Consider the following 18,490-nt stretch of genomic DNA (forward strand, 5'->3'; position numbering starts at 1 on the left):
GACTGCTCAGCACAGACAGTTTGACAGTTCTTGCACACTCAGGATTTTGATACCTGCACACCACTCTCACCACCTACGAACACCCAGTGACCAGTTTTTCCTCTCACACCATCTGGGGAGACCACAGCAGAGGATGCCTGAGAAGCACCATTGCTGAGCCAGTACTGACACCATCAATGGCCATTACAGAGTTTTGTGCCACAGACAGACCCAGCAGATCACAGGTCAGCAATCCCTCTCACAGCAATGGAAATCACCCCATGGATCACCTCAGATCACCCCATGGACCATGAATCCATCCATCCTCAGAAAGCATGGAAAGCATCCAGCCCTTCCCTGGCTCTTGCAGGCTGTTTGCAAGCCTGCAGAAATGGCATCCAACACATCCCAAAACAGGAGATCTGCTGCACCAAAACTGAACACAGAACCTTCATGTCACAAAGGCACAGACTCCACCTGGAGAATGACCAGAATGGAAGGACAGAGCCCCAGACTGGGAGCTGGCAGCAGCTGTGACCCAGCTGAGCCCTGTCCCTGCATGTGGAGTTAATAATGGGGTACCTACCAGCAAAGCTCTCCTTACTCAACATCGGGGGAGCCAAGGGAAGATTGAAATCTCCAGGTGGAGAATCCTCCAGACACAACAGCCCTACAGAGCACAGAGAGCCCAGACATGCTCCTGACCCACATCAGAAGCCCCTCCCCAACAAGAGCACACTGACAGCAAGGCCAACAGCGCCCTGCAAGACACTTCTGAGGGCTAAGAGTCACCCAAAAGAGCCATTTTTCCAAAGACAACAACTCCTTTGTATGTCTCCAAAGCTTTCAGGACAGCTGCTCTCAACCTCCTCCCCTCCAACCAAGTGCCCCCTGCCCCAGTCCAGCTCAGCAGAGCTCCAGGCAGAGCAGGGGCTGTGCCCACACCAGATTCACCCAGGGGACACAGCCCCAGCTCAGCCCACAGCTCAAAGCCCAGCTTGAAGCCCGACTTGGAGCCTGAGGTTTCCACAGCAGAACCAGTTCTGCCAGATGAGCTGTGCCCCAAGCCAGGAGTGTGTAAATGGAGCCACTCCCTAACCAAGGGCAGCCAGAGCTGGAGAGAATCCCTCTCACAACAGCAGCTCTCCTCTCAGAAAATGCCATCATTCTCCAAGTGACCTCTCCACAGCCATGACCAAGCCCCATGAGCATGGCTTTGGCCAGAGCCTGCCAAATTGCTCCAGGGCTGTGTCCTCCCTAGGAGAGGGCACTGTAGCCCTGAGCTCAGGCATCCTGCCACCCTGCCCACTAAACTTTTCTGCTCTTCAGTGAGAAATTCCCTAGAACAAATCACTTCCAGTTTGTGTAACATCTGTGGCTCCTGTTCCAGAGGATTTAGGGAGCTGCTGACAGCAGCAAGCCAAGGCCACCAGTGCTCTGGGCTGGCCAGGGCTCATTGGCATGTGCCACACGTAGAGTAACTGGGCACAGGGGCAGCAGTAACTGGGCTCATGACAGCATTCTAATGGGACAGTGACATTTCCTGGCAGCCATGCTCTGGGACACACCCTCCTATTCGATCCCAAGGGAGGGAGGCTCAGCCAGATGTGGAAAAGGGCATGGTTTGGCTCATGCTGCTGACAGAGAAGGGGATTTTCTCAGTATCTCCATCACTCCTTGGGGCAATGGCTCTACAGTTTCAGGCCTTTTGTGGGAGCTGGAACAAAGTCTATGAGCCCTGATAAACAGACTCACACACATCCTGCACTAGGAAATTTCTCTTTGGGACCAGGGACAACCAGGAAAGAGTTTGGGAGCTTTTAGGGCTGTGTGACAAAATTCCCCCTCTGTCAGGGAGTTGTGAGAGTTTCTGGGCTGGCACAGGGCAAGCCCTGGGTGATGCTGCAGCAGCCCTGGGGGCTTTGGGGAAGCTGCAGCCCCTCCTTCTCCAGCTTTCACTGCAGTGATCTGCAGTTCAAATCATGCAAACCATGGTCTCCCAAGGCTTCCAAGACTATGGTTTGTGCAGACCAAGTCTCTCCCAAGACCACCAAACATGGTTTGTGCTCCAGAGCCAGAGGTAGCTCAGGGCATTGGGGGAACATTCAGTCACCACCCAAAGCAGGTGATGGTCAGCGGGAGCTCAGCTGCATTCACAGGTACATCCTTGGGAGGCTCTGAGCTCACTGCTGTGTTTTACATGCCCTGTGCTTGTAGGCAACATCTACAAGAAGGGATCTGATGCTCAAACATGATGGACCATCCTACACTTATATTTCCTACACCAAATGGACTGGATGGAAGGAATTGAACAGCTTCCACTGGCTTCTCTTTCCTGATTAGTCAGATTATTCCAATTAGGGTATTTATTTCAATTTATGACAGTTTTTTCTGGAACCCAAATCAGACCTTTTTTTGCAAATGAAGCAGAGGCTGGGTGGAGAAAAGAGAGGAGAACACCACTGCTTGGTAGGCTCTCAGCTCTGCTCTGGAACTGACTTCTTCCAAGATGGGGTTTTTTTGGGTAAGTTTTTTGCCAGACTGTAGCAAGAGGCCAGCCAGGAGAGACACCCTGACTGCATGCCAGGCCTTCTGCTCTTCACCTCCCCATGTTATGGGTCAATGCCACCACAGACACTGAGGGATTGTGCTGCCCAATATCACAGAGCTACAGCAGAGATACCTGCACTGAGCCAGTCCCATCCACAGCCCAGGAACGAAGGAGAGCCCTTAGAACGGCCCTGTGCCCACTGTCGGTGCTGCAGGACGCACTGTGAGGGCTGTGGGGCAGCTCGGGTGCCGCTGTGGCGGGCAGAGCTCCCCGCACTCCTCAGGGCCAGAGCACTTACTTGGAGCCGGGCTGGGGCTGGCCATAGAGCCCGTCCTGCTTGCAGCTCGTCACGGGCTGGGCATAGACCACGTCGGGCTTGTTGCTGGAGGGGCAGGACAGGGCCCGCGCCGGCCCCTTCTTGCAGGGCCGGCCGGCTCCCTGCTGGGTGCTGCAGGAGCTGTAGATGCTCTGGCGGTGCAGCGTGGCCTTGTGCTCGGCGCGGCCGCCCTGGGCCCTGCGCAGGGTCCCGCGGGGCGGCTCGCAGTACAGGTCGGGCTCGCTGCGGCTGCTCTTGATGTTGTGCACGAAGCAGTAGTCGCTGCCGGCGCGGGGGCTGCACACGGCCTTGCCGTGGGCGCGGCTGGCCCAGCCCTCCATCTGGCTGTAGGAGCTGTAGCGCCGATTCTCCGCGTCCCGCTTCAGCGTCCCGTTGTAGAGCTGCGGACGGGGAACGGCACAGCGGGTCAGGGCGCTCTGCCTCCCACCCTCTGCCTCCCACCGCCCCCCAGCCCCTCCGGCACCTGTGCCCAACATCCCGGGGCACTGTCCAACCCTTCCGCAGGAGACAAACGCCACCTGGGTATCCCCTGAGGGATCGGGATCTGGGATACAGGGGCTTTAAAGCAGAACTTCGTATAAGTACATATTATATTACTGGCTTTTTGCAAATATTAAAATGAATGCTGTATGTGTAATGCTGGAAAACTTTGCTGAATTAATATAGCTTGCAAAATTTAGAAATAGTAGTGTGATAAATATATTTTTTCTTGGATTATAACATAGTGATGTTAAAAGCTTTTCTGCATGTAACTAACTCAGAAAATAGTAAAAAAAATAATTAAAAAATCTTCACATTCTTAGATTATCCTATCTGAATAAAAACTGAGGTGACGAACACCAAACCTGCAAGGAAAAAAATTATTGATCTCCATTATCAAAGAGTATACCAACAAGAAAGAGCCACAAAGAAAAAATAAAAGTAAAAATGTTGATTTACAGATTAGAAGGGGTAATTTTGAGTAAAGCAGGAAAGGTCTATAAATATGCAACAAGTTAATGCATTCAACGAAATGATTTCTAAATCAAGGTGTGCTCTAAGCTACATGCCAAGCACCCAGCCGTTGTAACCTTTTGCTTTATTGTCTCTTATTGTCTTTTATTAAACTTTTTTAAATCTACCAAGGAACTAAACCTTGTTTTTCACAAACTGAAAGCTGAAACATGACCCTGGTAATAGAGAAAGTGTTTGTTCCCAGCACACAGGGTCTAACCCACCCTGTAACCCCAGGAGCTCACTGCACATCTCCCACCACCATGGAGCTTGATGCCCCATTCTGACCTTCCAGCAGTGCCTGCATTTATTTCTAATTTCCTTATGCTCTTTTCTTCCCCTCCCAACTATTAGGTTCTTAGAAAGGGAGTAAAGGGAGTGAAAAATGAGTAAGAAGGGATCCTTGAATCCAACTGTGCCCAGAAACAAGTGGAGACAATGAATATCTGCTTATGAGTTACAAGGCGTGTAGTATCTGCTCAGATAATGGGATGCTCTGGGAACAATGGGGAATGTGCAATAAAAACTGAGATGACTAAGACAGGAAGTAAAAAAAGAAAGGATAAAAGATGGTAAAATAAACCATCTACAATTAGCAAAACAAAAAGATGGCTTTAGGTGCCCTGCTGTCAGTTCAAAATGCCTTCACCACTTCACCAGAAATCCTCCAGATTTGCATCAAGTTTGCCACACCAGGATTGAATTCAATCTTCTGCAATGTTGAACCTTTGGGATGTCAGTGCTGGCTTGTAGGAGCCTGCAGGGGTATGTCCAAATGAGAGACAACTCATTCAGATGTGCACTCCAGAAAGAAAAAGAAATTAAATTGTTTTAGTGCTGTGTTTGCCCCATGATGCTGAGTTTGTTCTCTGCATCCCCTTAATTGTCTGGCAAGGAGATCTCCAAGACATACAGGGATAAAAAGAATTAAGGAATAAAATTGCCTGCCCCATCCCTGGGAAAGCTCATCCATGGTCTCCTGTTGGATCAAACTGATTCCTTCTCATCCAGCTCTAAGCAGTGGCACTTCAGATGCTGCTGTCTGCAAAGGGCACCCAAGGGTCTCTTTGGCTGGCACAGAAAAGTCAACACTGGCTCCTAATAATTTCCTTGGAATTGTGAAAAGCCTGTGCCTGGTGTAATAGTTCATATCACTGAAAAAAATTCCATATTTCCTAACCTAGAAACACTCCATGACAGAGAAATGGGAATCCTCTGCCAGCTCACCCCAAGTTCCTCAGCTCTGCCCTAACTCTATCCCAGCCCCAGCACACTCAGCATCATTCCTGCCTCCAACACTGTGCAGAATTGTCATTATGTTAATTAATTAAGCCAAATATTTCCATTAACAAACTGATCTTCAGGAATGCAGGGAATCCTCTGGGCTGTGTCCCAGAGAGCTGCAGAGGTAACGGCTGAAACCCTCCCTGGCACCACCAGGGTGGGACTAAACCCTTTAGTCCAGCTCTGCTGATGCCTGGATCTGTTATTTGAGTAGTTTTCAGACTTTCAGATGTGCATCTAAACAGGTGAACTGCTGCAAGGAAGCAAAAGGGGAGCAGATTCTCTCTGTCTTCTGCAGAGGACACAGAACAAACCTGGTGCTGATGGGGCAGGGAGAGGTTCAGAGCCTCCTGCAGAGCTCCCGGGCTTTGGAAGGACAGACTGCAGCTAAAAAGAAGAGCCGGGGTGAGGCACATCAGAGTAGAATGTGATGAGTATCAGGGGCTCTCTGGCAGTGGGACAAGCCCTCTTCTGCCCAGGATAAAATCCAGGATGGCCACATACACAGACTCTCTTCATCCCATGTTTGCTTGGGATGCAGCAACAGCAGTGACCTTCCATGAAGTCATGATCTAGCATATATGTCCTTCTGGGGTGATGTCATCCTCATTTCAATTCATTTTCCTGTGTTCAGAAACCCTGGGGACAGCGAGGGATGGACAGGTGGGAAGGTGCAGGGTGGACTTTGTGCTCAGTGGAGCCGCTGGCAGCGGCTGCAGGACAGAGAGCAGCTCGTTAGATGCTGGATTTCTTTATGAGTCAGTTTAAGCTGGGATTATTCTGTAGGGCTTTCTGTCAGAAGCTTGGCAGAGCTGTGGAGCCCCTGGGCATCTGCTGAAACTGACTCAGGGAAGCCTGGAAGAGGAACTTGTTGTTTATCCAAAGCTGAGATTTGCTCTGCAGTGCACACACTGAGGGGAGGGGGGAGTGCAGCTCTGTTTACTGAGACAGAATCATGGGTTCTGGATTTCCTGCTGGGTTTTAGAGTGACTGTAGCGTTGTCCTCCTCCTTGGCAGCCCCGAGATGGGTGAAGCTGTTTGCAAAGACACCTTTCTGCAACACAGGAGCCCTGGGCTGCAAGTCAGAGCAGGTCCCGGCAGGGCGGGGGAGCCTTTTGCAAACTCATGGGAAAATCGTTCCCGTGTGATGTGAAGCTCATTACCAAAGGCAGTCCACGACTTTTATTGCTGATTCTACCAGATGCTTGGCTGATTTTAATCTCTTTCAAGTGGCACGGACCTAATTGGTATCTCAGAATTCCTTTTTGCAGCAGAAGCCTGATCCAATGGCTCCAGATTGATGAGGATTCTCCTGCCAGCTCCAGCAGACCTCAGACCTTGCCAAAGAGTCTGTGAATCCCTGCAAGGCTGGGGCTGACCTGATCCCTGCCTGCTCCTGGCAGAGTGCCCTGGCTGGGCCTTAGAGCAGCTTCCCCACACTAAAACCTGAATCCCTGTCTTGGGTGCTGACCCAGCCAACCCAGAGACTGTCACTTCTAGCACTGAGCAAATGTGGCCAAGGGAATGGAATTCCCTGCAGCCATCAGTGAGACAGGATGCCCAGCAAGGCAGAAGGGAAGCACTCTGTGTCTGGAGAGATGCCATGTCTAAGGGGGAAGGTGATGCTGTCACACAGTCTGTGGTTTAAAGAGCCACCTGACAACATCTCCCAACTTCTGCTCATGCCACTGTGTGCAGGGAGCTCTCCTTGTGCAGAAGACCAGCAGTGAAAGGGAAGAATCAATCTCTGACCTTCAGACCTCATCAGTGCCCAGATTTCCTAATGCTGTGAACTGCATCTGCCCACTGCCCATGGGTGTGTGCATGGTGTGCCATCCACACCTCTGCCCTTCAGGAGTGTGGGGAAATGCTGGGAAAGACCAGGAAGTCCCTCAAAGTGGGGTGGAGACAGAAGGCAGTGATTGTCTCTGCACTACAGGATCTGGGAGGCATTCTGAAGGGGTCAGGCTGTCACCCCATGGAAGCTGAGAAGTCACAGCAGCTTGGAAGGTGCCTCCTTCCAACACACAACTCCTTGGCAATGTGCACAGAAAATCATCCGTGTCCTGGGCTCATCCCCCAGCGTGGGCTGCAGGGAGGGAGAGGATTCTCCCATCTATTCTGCTCTTGTGACACCACAGCTGGAGTACTCTGAACAGTTCTGGTGCTCTGAACATAAGGAGGACATGGAACTGTTGGAGCAAGTCCAGAGGAAGCCACCAAGCTGATAAGGGAACCTGAGCACCTCCCCAGTGGAGACAGGCTGGGAATGTTCAGCCTGGAGAAAAGTAGATTGTGTGGAGACCTCACATTCCCTTCCAGGATCTGAAGGGGCTACAGGAAAGATAGAGAGGGACCCTTCATCAGGAACTGGAGTGACAAGACAAGGGGAATGGCTTCAAACTGCCAGAGAGCAGGGTTAGATGGGATTTTGGGGAGAAATTCTTCCCTGTGAAGATGGAGAGACCCTGGCACAGGATGCTTGGAGAAGCTGTGGCTGCCCCATCCCTGGAAGTGCCCAAGGCCAGGTTGGACAGGGCTTGGGGCAGCCTGGGCTAGTGGAAGGGGGTGGAATGAGATGATCTGTAGGGTCCCTTCCAACCCAAAACCTTCTGTGATCCTATGATCCTGATTCCAGCCATTCCATCAGGCCCTGTGGCTTTAGGATGCAGGAGGATGCTCAGGTGCAGCCAGGCCATCTGATATTCTGAATTTTAGCCTGAACTTCTGCTCACTGTGCAATGAGTCTGTCTGTGTGAGGCCAGGCCTCAGGAGCTGTTCATTCACATCAGGCAGGGAAAGCTGGGAGGGAGGAAAGGCACTGGAGATGAGCACTGGTGGCACTGGTGCTCCTGTCAGGCCTGGGGAGGAAGTGCTTCCCTCCCTAGCAGCAGCACAGACTGCCTTTAAATTAATAAGCATTTGTGGATCTCCAGTTCTCAGCCTGCAGTATGCTCCAGGAACAACCAGTGGAATATCCAACACCTGAGACAGGTAAACAAACATCTTTATCCTCTTATTTCAGCTGGAATAAAACTGGCTGTAGAGAGAAAGTCAAAATAGCATTGTCCCAGCTATCAGCCATGAGTCCTTTTCTGGTTTTTTCTTCCATAAACCCTTTTGCTCAGCAGGAAAAGTCTCCATCCTCCCCCTGCTTTCCAGAGAAGCAGAAGCAGGGAGCAAGGTGCACCAGGACAGGACTGGCACCTGGATCCAGCTCTGCCTTCCCACGTCAGAGCCCTCCCAGAGAACTGGGTGGTTCTGATTCTGCATCTGAGGACGCCATCAGTTCATTACCTGCCTGGATTTTTTTTCCCTTGCAATTTGTTTGTTTCTAGAGCAGCAGACAGAGAAGTGAGGGCTCCGTATAAACACGTCAGGAGCAGGTTTCTCCCAGGCTGGAGGGCAAAGCACAGGAGATGCAACCTGAGCAGGTCCCACCCTGAGTGCTGGGTGGGGAGAGCTCCTCACGCTCCTTGCGAAATCCTCCCAGTGCTGCTCCCTCCGTGGCAGGGAGTAAAATTGCAAAACCAGCAAATACATTGTTTATCTATTTCTGAAATGCTCCTTCCCATCTCTCTCAGGACCTGCCTTTCCCTATGATTTTTCATCTCTTGTTTTCTCATTCAGCTGAGATTTAGTCTTGCTGATTCCATTGGTTCTGGCTAAGGAAGGCAATGTCCAATTTGCTGTTCCAAAGCCTAAAGCCTTGTGCAAACCTCCCAGGGACACCAGGCTCTGACCAAGCAATGACGTGCAGTGACTCTGAACCTTTGTTTTCTCTGGCAAGATTATCTACACCCTGTCTTTTGGGGTTTGTTTAAGCTTGGATGTATTGTCACAACAAACAACAAATTTTGACCCAAAATCCATATGGAACAAAGCTCCCACTGACAGTGAGAGGTTTTGTCCAAAGAGGCAAAGGCAGGCAAGGACAAAGAGGCAGACAAGGTGATCACCTCTTATTCAGGTAATGCTCTTGCGAGAGAAAGCTCTGACTCTTCCTCCCACAGGAGGATTTTTGGTTAAAAATATTCCTGCAGTCTGTGGCGCAGAGGGATCACCAGTGTGTGTTTCTCATTAGTGCCATAACGGGTGTAATTACTACAGGTACCTGCTTTAATCCAGCACCATCAGGACAGCCAAATATTCCTTGGTCTGGGAGCAAGGCTGCTCCCAGAGGAGTTGTTAAAGTAACACCTGCCCCCCTCCCCACAAAAAGAGAGACACTGAGGGGCTGGAGCTGGCCCAGGGAAGGGAACGGAGCTGGACAAGGGGCTGGAGCACCAGGAGCAGCTGAGGGGCTCAGCCTGGAGAAAAGGAGACTCAACACTGCCACATTCCCCCTAAACCACGTCCTCCAGAGCCACATCCAGAAGGTTTTGAGCACTTCCAGGGCTGGGGACTCCACCACTGCCCTGGGCAGCCTGTTCCAAACTGAGTGATCCTGAAAGAGCTCTTCCTCCAGATTAATCATTTTTCTTACTCTAATACTTGAACATCAGTCTCACGAGATTGGGAAGAAAACACAGAAGTGAAAAGTTTGACATTTCTAGGAAGACACAAAAGACAGAAAGAGGAAGTCAGGGACAGCAGCTTTTAAGAGCTGTGGGTGGGACAGGACACCTTTAGTGTCACCATCTGAGGCAGTGCCTTAGATTAGGGCACTCCAGGAGCAGGGCCTCAGGTGGAGGTGCTGTGGAGCAAGCCCTGGACATGGATTCCCTGCTGGACCTTTGGAACTCTGGGGGACTGGGAGTCAGTCATTCCCTCAATATTGCACTGTGCCACTTCCCTGAAGTACCTGAGTTTGCCTGTGCATCTCAAATGACTTCCCCACTCTTCAGACACATTCACAGCTCCAGCTGGAAATAAATCCAGCAATTTTGCCTTCAAAAATAGATTTGCTTTATCTTTGGTTTCATGTCTTACAACCCAGGAATTACAAACAGGAAATGTTTTTTAGGAAGCCCAGAACCTGCACAGACTTCAAACAGATCTGTAGACACAAGCTGAAGTTATCCCAGGCTGGAGGGTGGTGGTGGATGTGTGGAACCTTTAATAGTGTCTGGATGGAACAGAACAGAGGAGGCTGCTCAGTGTGGCTGGGGAGTCTGCTGTCTGTTGAGCTTGTCAGGCACATTTACACTTGAGGTTTTATGTTCCAAAGTGTCAGTGGCACCTGGGACTGCTTGCCCCGAGTGCAGTCATCTCCCTGTGCACTCATCTCCCTGCTCCATCCAGCTCCAGTGGCAGCAGATAGGGATCCAGGGGGGCTGATTCATCCTGACCTGACAGATTTTCCAGATAGAGGAGATGAATCACCAACCCTACCTCTGTCTTTGTTGGCCAGGGGAGGAGTCAGACAACTTGTCAGGACTAAATGGCTGATTCTCAGATAGACTCAGTTAGGTAAGACAAATTTTACTGTGAATCCTTCACAGGTCCCAGTCCTTTTTGATAAAGTAACCCAAATCCTGAAGACCTTTATCAAAAATATTTAGAATTAAAGACTTGCATGACACTTAAATTTGGAGAAAGACCTTCCCTCCTCAGTAAGTGCAGAGAAGTCTCTCAGAGAACAGACAGAGCTGCCTAAATCCCCAGTGAGCCTGAAGGGACTGACCTGCTGTGTCCACAGGACTCTGGTGTCTAATGGAGGTCCTGACCTTCATCACCTTCACAGCCACCTTCCAGCTGTTCTCCAGAACACAGACACTGCTGACAGAAACCCCCAGCAGCCAGTGGCATTCCCACCTACCCAGCATTTGTCCAGCTGCCACAATGATTGGGAACAAGACCACGAATTAACAGGAAACAATAACCCTCACACCAGCAACAGGAGCTGCAGTAGCACCAGCATGAGCAGAGCTGGGCCTTGGCTTCCTCCCTCTTTAACAAAAAACCCACTTACAAACCCTTGGAATGGCTGAAAGAGAGCAATAAACTCCATTCAGTAATCACAATAGGCAAATACCAACATATAATCAAAACAAAACATCAAGTTGTTTGACTTGTGAAGCTCAGATGCTGGAGCTCTGCCTTGGGAGCCACCTCACCTGCACTTTTCTGGTGGCCACAGAAACCCTGCCTGGTGACCCTCTGCAGGGCTCCACCTCTGTCCTAGGGACAGAGACAGGACACTTGGATGAATGGACCTGTGCTTTGACCCATCCCAGGTCCCATAATGGGACTTGGGTTGGAAACCCTCAGTGGGGTTTGGGTTGGAAGGGAGCTCAAAGCCCACCCAGTCCCACCCCCTGCCATGAGCAGGGACACCTTCCACTGTCCCAGCTGCTCCCAGCCCCATCCAGCCTGGCCTGGGGCACTGCCAGGGATCCAGGGGCAGCCACAGCTGCTCTGGGCACCTGTGCCAGGGCCTCTCCACCCTCACAGGGGAGAATTCCTTCTGTCCCTCACAGGGAAGAATATTCCATCTAACCCTGCCCTCTGGCAGTGGAAAGCCATTTCCCCTTGTCCTGTCACTCCATCCCTTGAAAATAATCTCTCTTCATCTTTCCTGTAGCTCCTTCAGGTACTGCACCCCAAAGCTTCTCTTCTCCAAGCTGAACAATCCCAACTCTCCAAGTCTCCCCTCACAGCAGAATTCTCCATCCCCCTGATCAACTTGGTGCCTCCTCTGAACACACTTTTTCCTTCTGGGGACAGAAGCCCCTCTGGCTGGGATTTAACCAGCACAGGAAAAGACACTGAAATGGGCCAAAAGGCTGGAAATAAACATTTCAAAGACACTCCAGTGCTCCCATTTTTCCTATCACACCCAGATGCAAACTCAGCAAGTGACACCACTGCCTTGAAGCCATCATGCTACACAAGGCATTAGGGAAGACCCAGATAAATCCCTCTGAAGCTGAGGAATGCTGGTGCTCTGAACAGGCAGAGGATCTGGTAACCGCTGTCTGTGTGCTTGCAGCCACCAAAACCTTTCCTGGTTCAAGCCTTTGATGGCTGACACAGAGCTGCTTTACAGTCCTAGGGTTGTTGAAAGGAGCCCTTTGCTTTTCTCTTATTCAAATCCCAGATCTGTGAATTGCTCCTTTCTACTTTAGAGCTGATGAAAAGCAGGGAAGAGCAGAACACAGGCCTGAAATGGAGGGGCAGCACGAGCACAAGTTGTCCCAATGGGCTGTGGAATGGTTTGGAGCAATACCCTGTGTACCAGGTCTGTCACCAAGGACCAGGAGTTCTGTGGGATGTCCAGACTCACACTGCACAAAGACAGCTACCATCTCACCTGCGCTTTTTCTGGAAATCTGCAATAATTTTTTTGGAAATCACTGTGGAAGAACTGCACCCCCTTATTTGAAAGCACAGAGGATATCTGACAAGGGTCTGCAGTAGCTCTGAGGTGGGAACAGCAGCTCAGTTCTAATGCAAATCCCCTGATCCACATTCCCCAGTCACACTCATGTCACTGACAGCCATGTTTTGGTGCACAGGAACAGAGATGGGAACTCCTGATGTGCTCCAGGCTGGAACTGAGCTGTGATAGTCTGAACCCAGTCCTGATCCCTCAGGCTGCTTCCCAACTCTCGTGCCATCGGGTATCAACCCACAAATCCAACCTAAAGCTTGTCCACTCTAAAATCCCCACATGGAACAGCTCTGGAGCCCTCCATCCTCCTTGCCCACTGCACTGAATCCTCTTCAGAGAGCCAGGATCCCTCTCAGCTGAGTTTCCAAAGCACTGTGACCTCCCTAGATGACTGTGAGAGGTTCCTCCTGTCCAGGCCACCAGGCCTATGCCACAATTCCCAGCCCAAGGAGTGCCTTACCGGGTATCCCCAGCTGCTGTTCCCTGCCTGGGCCTTGGTGTAGTAGCTGCCCCGGGATGTCCCGTAGCCATAACCATCAGCCAAACCATCGTACATGGAACCTGCAAATGGAAAAGGCATGGTCAGGACCAGAAAGCATTCCCAGGAGAAGACTCCAGCAGTCCCCTTTCAGAGCACAAAGCTCTTCTTTAACAGCAAGTTGAGTCATGGAAAAGTGACAGTTATAAATCTCAACAGAACCTAGGGAATTCAGGCAGCCCTCTCCACCACAGACCCCCTAAACCACCCCAAGGTCTGCAGAACCTGAGACCAGGAGCCATAAAACCCAAAGGAGAGGAGGAGAAAGGGTCAGAGACAGGACCAGTGTCTGACATCATGGAATCACAGAATCCCAGAATGGTGTGGGCTGGACCTTGAAGCTAATCCAGTTCCACCTCTGCCATGGGCAGGGACACGTTCCCCCAGCCCAGGGTGCTCTGTGCTCTGTCCAACCTGGCCTTGGCCAGTGCCAGGGATGGGGCAGCCACAGCTTCTCTGGGCCAGGGCTTCACCACCCTCACAGGGAAGAATTCCTTCTCAATATCCCATCTAACCCTGCCCTCTGGCAGAGGGAAGCCATTCCCTGTGTCCTGTCCCTCCAGGCCCTGGTAAATAATCTCTCTCCATGTTTTCTGTCAGTTCCTTCAGGTACTGGAAAGCCACACTGAGGTCACCTCAAAGCTTCTCTTCTCTAGGGCTGAACAATCCCAGTTTCTCAGACTTTCCTCACAGGCAAGGAGTTCCTTTCCTCTGATCAACTTGGTGGCCTCAGAGTTGTTGTATGAGAGGAACCTGATGATGTTTTGTGCTACATGTCCCGGAATGTCCAGCCATGGAAGACTTGTAGTAAATACAATTACCCTCTCTGAAGGCAAATCCTACCCCTGACCCTTTCACCAGTTCACTCCATGTCTGAATCCCACCAATCCCATCAGCATGAGCAGCCTGAGCAAGGCTTGCTAGAATCTATCAATGGTCACTAACAAATATCATGGAGAAAGGATGATCCAGTCTATTTAACACTTGGGATCTAAAACATTCAAACACTACAAAACCTCATTGCACTCTTCCAACCTCATCTCTAAAAGATCTTTGTGTGTCTATACTTTCTTTTCCTGAAAATGCATAGAGCTCCATCATTATTTTTGGGATGCTGGAGAAATAAGTAGGGCTGGATTACACATATGCTTTTTAAAGATGCAAATATCTTGGATCAGGAGGCACTCATCAGCTGTTTTCCCTAATTCTCCTATTTCTCAGTGCTTTAACCAGAGTTTGGATTTACCTACCCCAGCCCTCCAAGAGCTCTCCCAGTCTCTGGCATTGCAACCTTTGTATCCCTCCTAAAAGTATTTTATTCAATGCCACGTTCATCACTACAAGACAAATGAAGTGAATAATTTTCTTTCCACAGTGGAATTCTTTTAACCCCCTTTGGATGGTCCAAAAGAATTTAGGGTGATTTCAGTTTCATTTCCAGAAGTGCTCGATAATTGTGGCCTCCCAGGTCCCGTTATGAGGAAGTGCAAACCCTGCACTCCAATTAACTTCCAGGGGACGCTCTGAATGTCTAACAAAGTACAAAATCAGGACTTACCTGTCCTAACTTATGCACCTAAACTGGTGGGTAATGTCAGAAATATCCTAATCTCTGTGATTGTTTGATAAGACTCATCTCTGAGATAAACTGGATAAGCTCGACCACAAAGGCCCTGGAGCCACTCAGGTCTCTTCCAGCCACTGATCCTTGGAATAAACCTGATTTATTGCCCTGCCTGGGGCACCCAGAACCTGTTATGGTGATTTGGTTTGTGGCTAAAAATTCTTGCGTTTTCTCAGGAAGATGATTCCTGTGGATGTGGTGTAAATAATGAGATTTGCTTTCTATTGTCAGCAGGGCTGCACCTGGAGAACATCCCTGGATGGAGAACAAGCAACAGGCAGGTCGGCTCCCAGCCCTGCAGCTGTGCAGGAAACCACAGGAGCTCCTTTTCCACAGTCTGGAGACTCAGTGGGCCCTGCTCCTCCCCTGATCTCCCCAGCCCTGAGTGCCTCATGCACAGAACATTGCACTGCAGAACAAGGCAAGGAAGTGGCCATGGAAATGCAGTGGGAGATGCAGCCATGTCCTTCACCTTGTGCTCCCTCTCCACCCTGGGATTTCCCATCAACTCCACACCAGGACATCAGTGATGGGCCTCAGCAGCAGCAAGACAGTGCTGGAAGTGGTGATTTTGGGCCAGGTGATTCCCCAGGACACAGAGTTATCTGATAACCATAATTCTGAAGGTAAAGCCATTCCATGATAAGTTCCTGGGAATTCCTTCTTCAAATCAGCCTCTCGTTCTATATGAACATCCTGTAACTGCAGATGTGAGCACCTGGAGCCTTTTCCTGAGTGTGTAGCTGTAAAAAGGGTTCTGTGCCTGTCCTGACAGGGGACCACACTTTCCTTTCAGGATCTGTTCCTGCCATGCACTCCAGACTTTGGGGTTAAAGCAAGGAGACACTTAAAATAAGCCAGTTTAGGCACATCTGTAACACTCTTCAATAAATTCACCACTACAAGGCCAAATTCAGGAGATCAAGCGGTTGGTTGAAGTTTATGTTGCCTTCACCTCCCAGAACTTGTACATAACAGCTTATAAACACATAATTACACAGAACCTCAAATGTTCAAGGCATTTTGAAGTCACCCTGCTGGTTGGAGAAGATGCTTCTCCTGCCACCACTCAACTGGGATTTATTGCTTGGAGAGTTCAGTCTTGAAGCCCAGAAGAACCTGGGCATTTTCAGGTGGAGATGGCTGAAGAAAACTTGATCTTTGTTTGTACAGGTTTGGACACTTCTCTGCTTGGCTCATCTTGACAGCCAGCTGGGAGCTGTGTCCCCAGCCCTCAGGCACAGGAAGGAGATCCCTCTTTTCAAACATCTCAAGAGTAAAGACCACAAAATCTGGTCACAGGTCCTTGGAATTTGGGAAAAACCCAGGATAAATCACATAAAACCATTTGGGCCAGGGTGGAAATGCTCCTAGTGAGAGATGCCCCCCTTGTGCTTTTTTCTGGCTGTGTCCACAGGCCTGTGGACATGTGTGTCCCAGATGCTGCCACCCAAGCAGCTGTTTAGGTCCCTGCAAGGGACAGTGCCCTGTGCACTTGGGCAAACACAGAGCCAATTCAAACCACTCTACTCAGAGTAGATAACACAGAACCATGGAATCACAGAATCACTGAGGTTGGAAAAGTCCTGTAAGATCAAAGAGTCAAACCACTCCCCCCGTACTGTCATATGCACCACTAACCCATGTCCCCAGTGCCACATCCACACATCTCTTGAACACTCCCAGGGATGGTGACCTCACCACTGCCCTGGGCAGCTGTGCCAGGGCCCAACCATCTTTTCCATGAAAGAATATTTCCCCATATCCAACCTGAACCTCCCCTGGCACAGCTTGAGGTAATTTCCCCTGGTCCTGTCCCTTGTTCCCTGGGGCACAGCCTGACCTTCCCTCTCAGGGAGTTGTTCAGAGCCAGAAGGTCGTGCCTGGACCCCCTTTTCTCCAGGCTGAGCTCCCCCAGCTGCCTCAGCTTTTCCTCATGATAGAGGACCCTCAACAGCTGGCACAGAGCTAGAAAAATGTGGTAGAACCACAGAAGTGAGGTGCAGCCTCTCAGTGACCATGTGGGCAGAAAACAACCCTGAAGGCTGCTCAGATTCCCCCCTCCCCAAATTATCATTCCCCCATGACATCTCCTTTCAAACTTAGACACTTTAAAATTTCTTTTATCCTCAGTGGGACAATTCACAAGGATAAAATCAATTACAGCAGATAAGAAGGGCAAGACCTTGCAGAGCATCTCTGTGACCCCCCTACACTGCTCCCACTGCCCTCATCCCCTTCTCCACCCTGTCATCCATTATTGCAGAGCAAAGTGAGGCTGCCATCGAACCCAGTGCAGCAGCTCTTGATGAGTTATTTCCTTTTCCCAAGGCAACTCTCCTCTCTTGCAGCTGGCACTGCTGGCAGGAGAGCTGTGTTCAAAGTGCCATTTTCCCAAGCCAGCTGGACACACAGAGCCAATGTGGAGATTGTGGAAAAGGATGTCTGTTAATAAATATTAATCTGTGGCAGGGAAAGGCAAGACAAGAACCAGTCACTCGCAGTGCAGGCTTGGCAAGTTAAATCATAAACTATGCACAGCTTTAAACAATAAGGATGATTAAACATAGGAAAAACACAGGGAGAGCAGAGGCCTGTGGGAGGCACAAAGCAAAGCCTGGCTGCCTTCTAGGAGAGAAGTGTCAGTGAAATCCCAGACACTGAGATTCCTGCAGGAATGACAAAACTCCAGTTCTGCCTTCTGGCCTATGAGCTAATGGGCTTGGGAATTGTCTTTATCCCAATAATCTAAGGTTTGTGAAAGAGTGGAACCTTTCACTGAATCATCTCAAGCTGGGAGAAGTTACAGAAGTCTTAAAGACATTTTATCCCCCAGACCTCCTCTTCACATCAGAGTCCTGGTCCCCCCCAAAGCCAGGCGGGGTCTCATCAGACCTTGGTGGGATTGTTCTCCTCTTAGCCACAGCCAGCACAGAAACTTCTCAGCTCAGCCCTAGGAGAGCTGGATCTGGCACTCCTTGGATGTGTCTCCTCAGTGACAAACCACTGGCAGAACTTTCCTTTAGCCAGAGGACTTTGTAGGGCAGAGCTAATGGCTACAAGGAGCTGGCTCAGCTTGGCCTGGCCTTTGCCATGCCACTGAAATGCATTTTCCCTGGAAATGTGCATTACTCACAAATTCAGGGGGAGACATCTAGTTTAGTATTGCCATGGGGAGAAGGAGAGATAAGCCCTAGAGCAGAGCCCATAGACCCAATCCCCGAGGAGGAGAGACCCCACAGACCCCACAGACCCCACAGGCCCCTCAGACCCCTCAGACCCACAGACCCCACAGACCCACAGATCCCACAGACCTCACACACCCCACAGACCCCTCAGACCCCTCAGACCCCACAGGCCCCTCAGACCCCACAGGCCCCTCAGACCCCTCAGACCCCACAGACCTCAAAGACCTCACACACCCCACAGACCCCACAGACCCCTCAGACCCCACAGACCCACAGATCCCACAGACCCCTCAGACCCCACAGACCCCACAGACCCCTCAGACCCACAGATCCCACAGGCCCCTCAGACCCCACAGGCCCCTGACTCCGCCCTTGGGAACGCTGTGCTGAGCTGTGCTGAGCAGGCCCCGCTGTATTCTGTATTCTGTATTCTGTATTCTGTATTCTGTATTCTGCATACCTCAGGAGCTCTGCCGGCAGCAGGCTCTGCTCACTGTCCCACCCCAGTGCCGGACTCCAAATCACCAACTCACTCCTGTATGGCTCCGTCAGTCACTGGGGTCATGAGGGAGTGTGTGCCCACCCTCAAAGGAGCCCCAGGGGTGGGATCCTGTGTGCACCAAGGTAAGGGCCTGTCCTGTCCCTGTCCCGGTCCTGTCC

The 18,490-nt window shown here is 50.6% G+C and overlaps 1 protein-coding gene across 1 annotated transcript in view; it reads right to left on the reverse strand.

Moving 5' to 3' along the window:
• PKP1 (plakophilin 1) overlaps nt 1-18,490 on the reverse strand; it is a 45,168-nt gene that overhangs the window by 23,368 nt on the left and 3,310 nt on the right. Inside the window, exons 2-3 of the mRNA XM_056511563.1 lie at nt 12,941-13,041; nt 2,829-3,247 (exon numbers count right to left, since the gene is read on the reverse strand). Coding sequence (XP_056367538.1) covers nt 2,829-3,247; nt 12,941-13,041 — 520 coding nt within the window. The remainder of the gene's footprint in view (nt 1-2,828; nt 3,248-12,940; nt 13,042-18,490) is intronic.

This window comes from Oenanthe melanoleuca, chromosome 26 (assembly GCF_029582105.1).
Source record: "Oenanthe melanoleuca isolate GR-GAL-2019-014 chromosome 26, OMel1.0, whole genome shotgun sequence".
Taxonomy (NCBI): Eukaryota; Metazoa; Chordata; class Aves; order Passeriformes; family Muscicapidae; genus Oenanthe; species Oenanthe melanoleuca.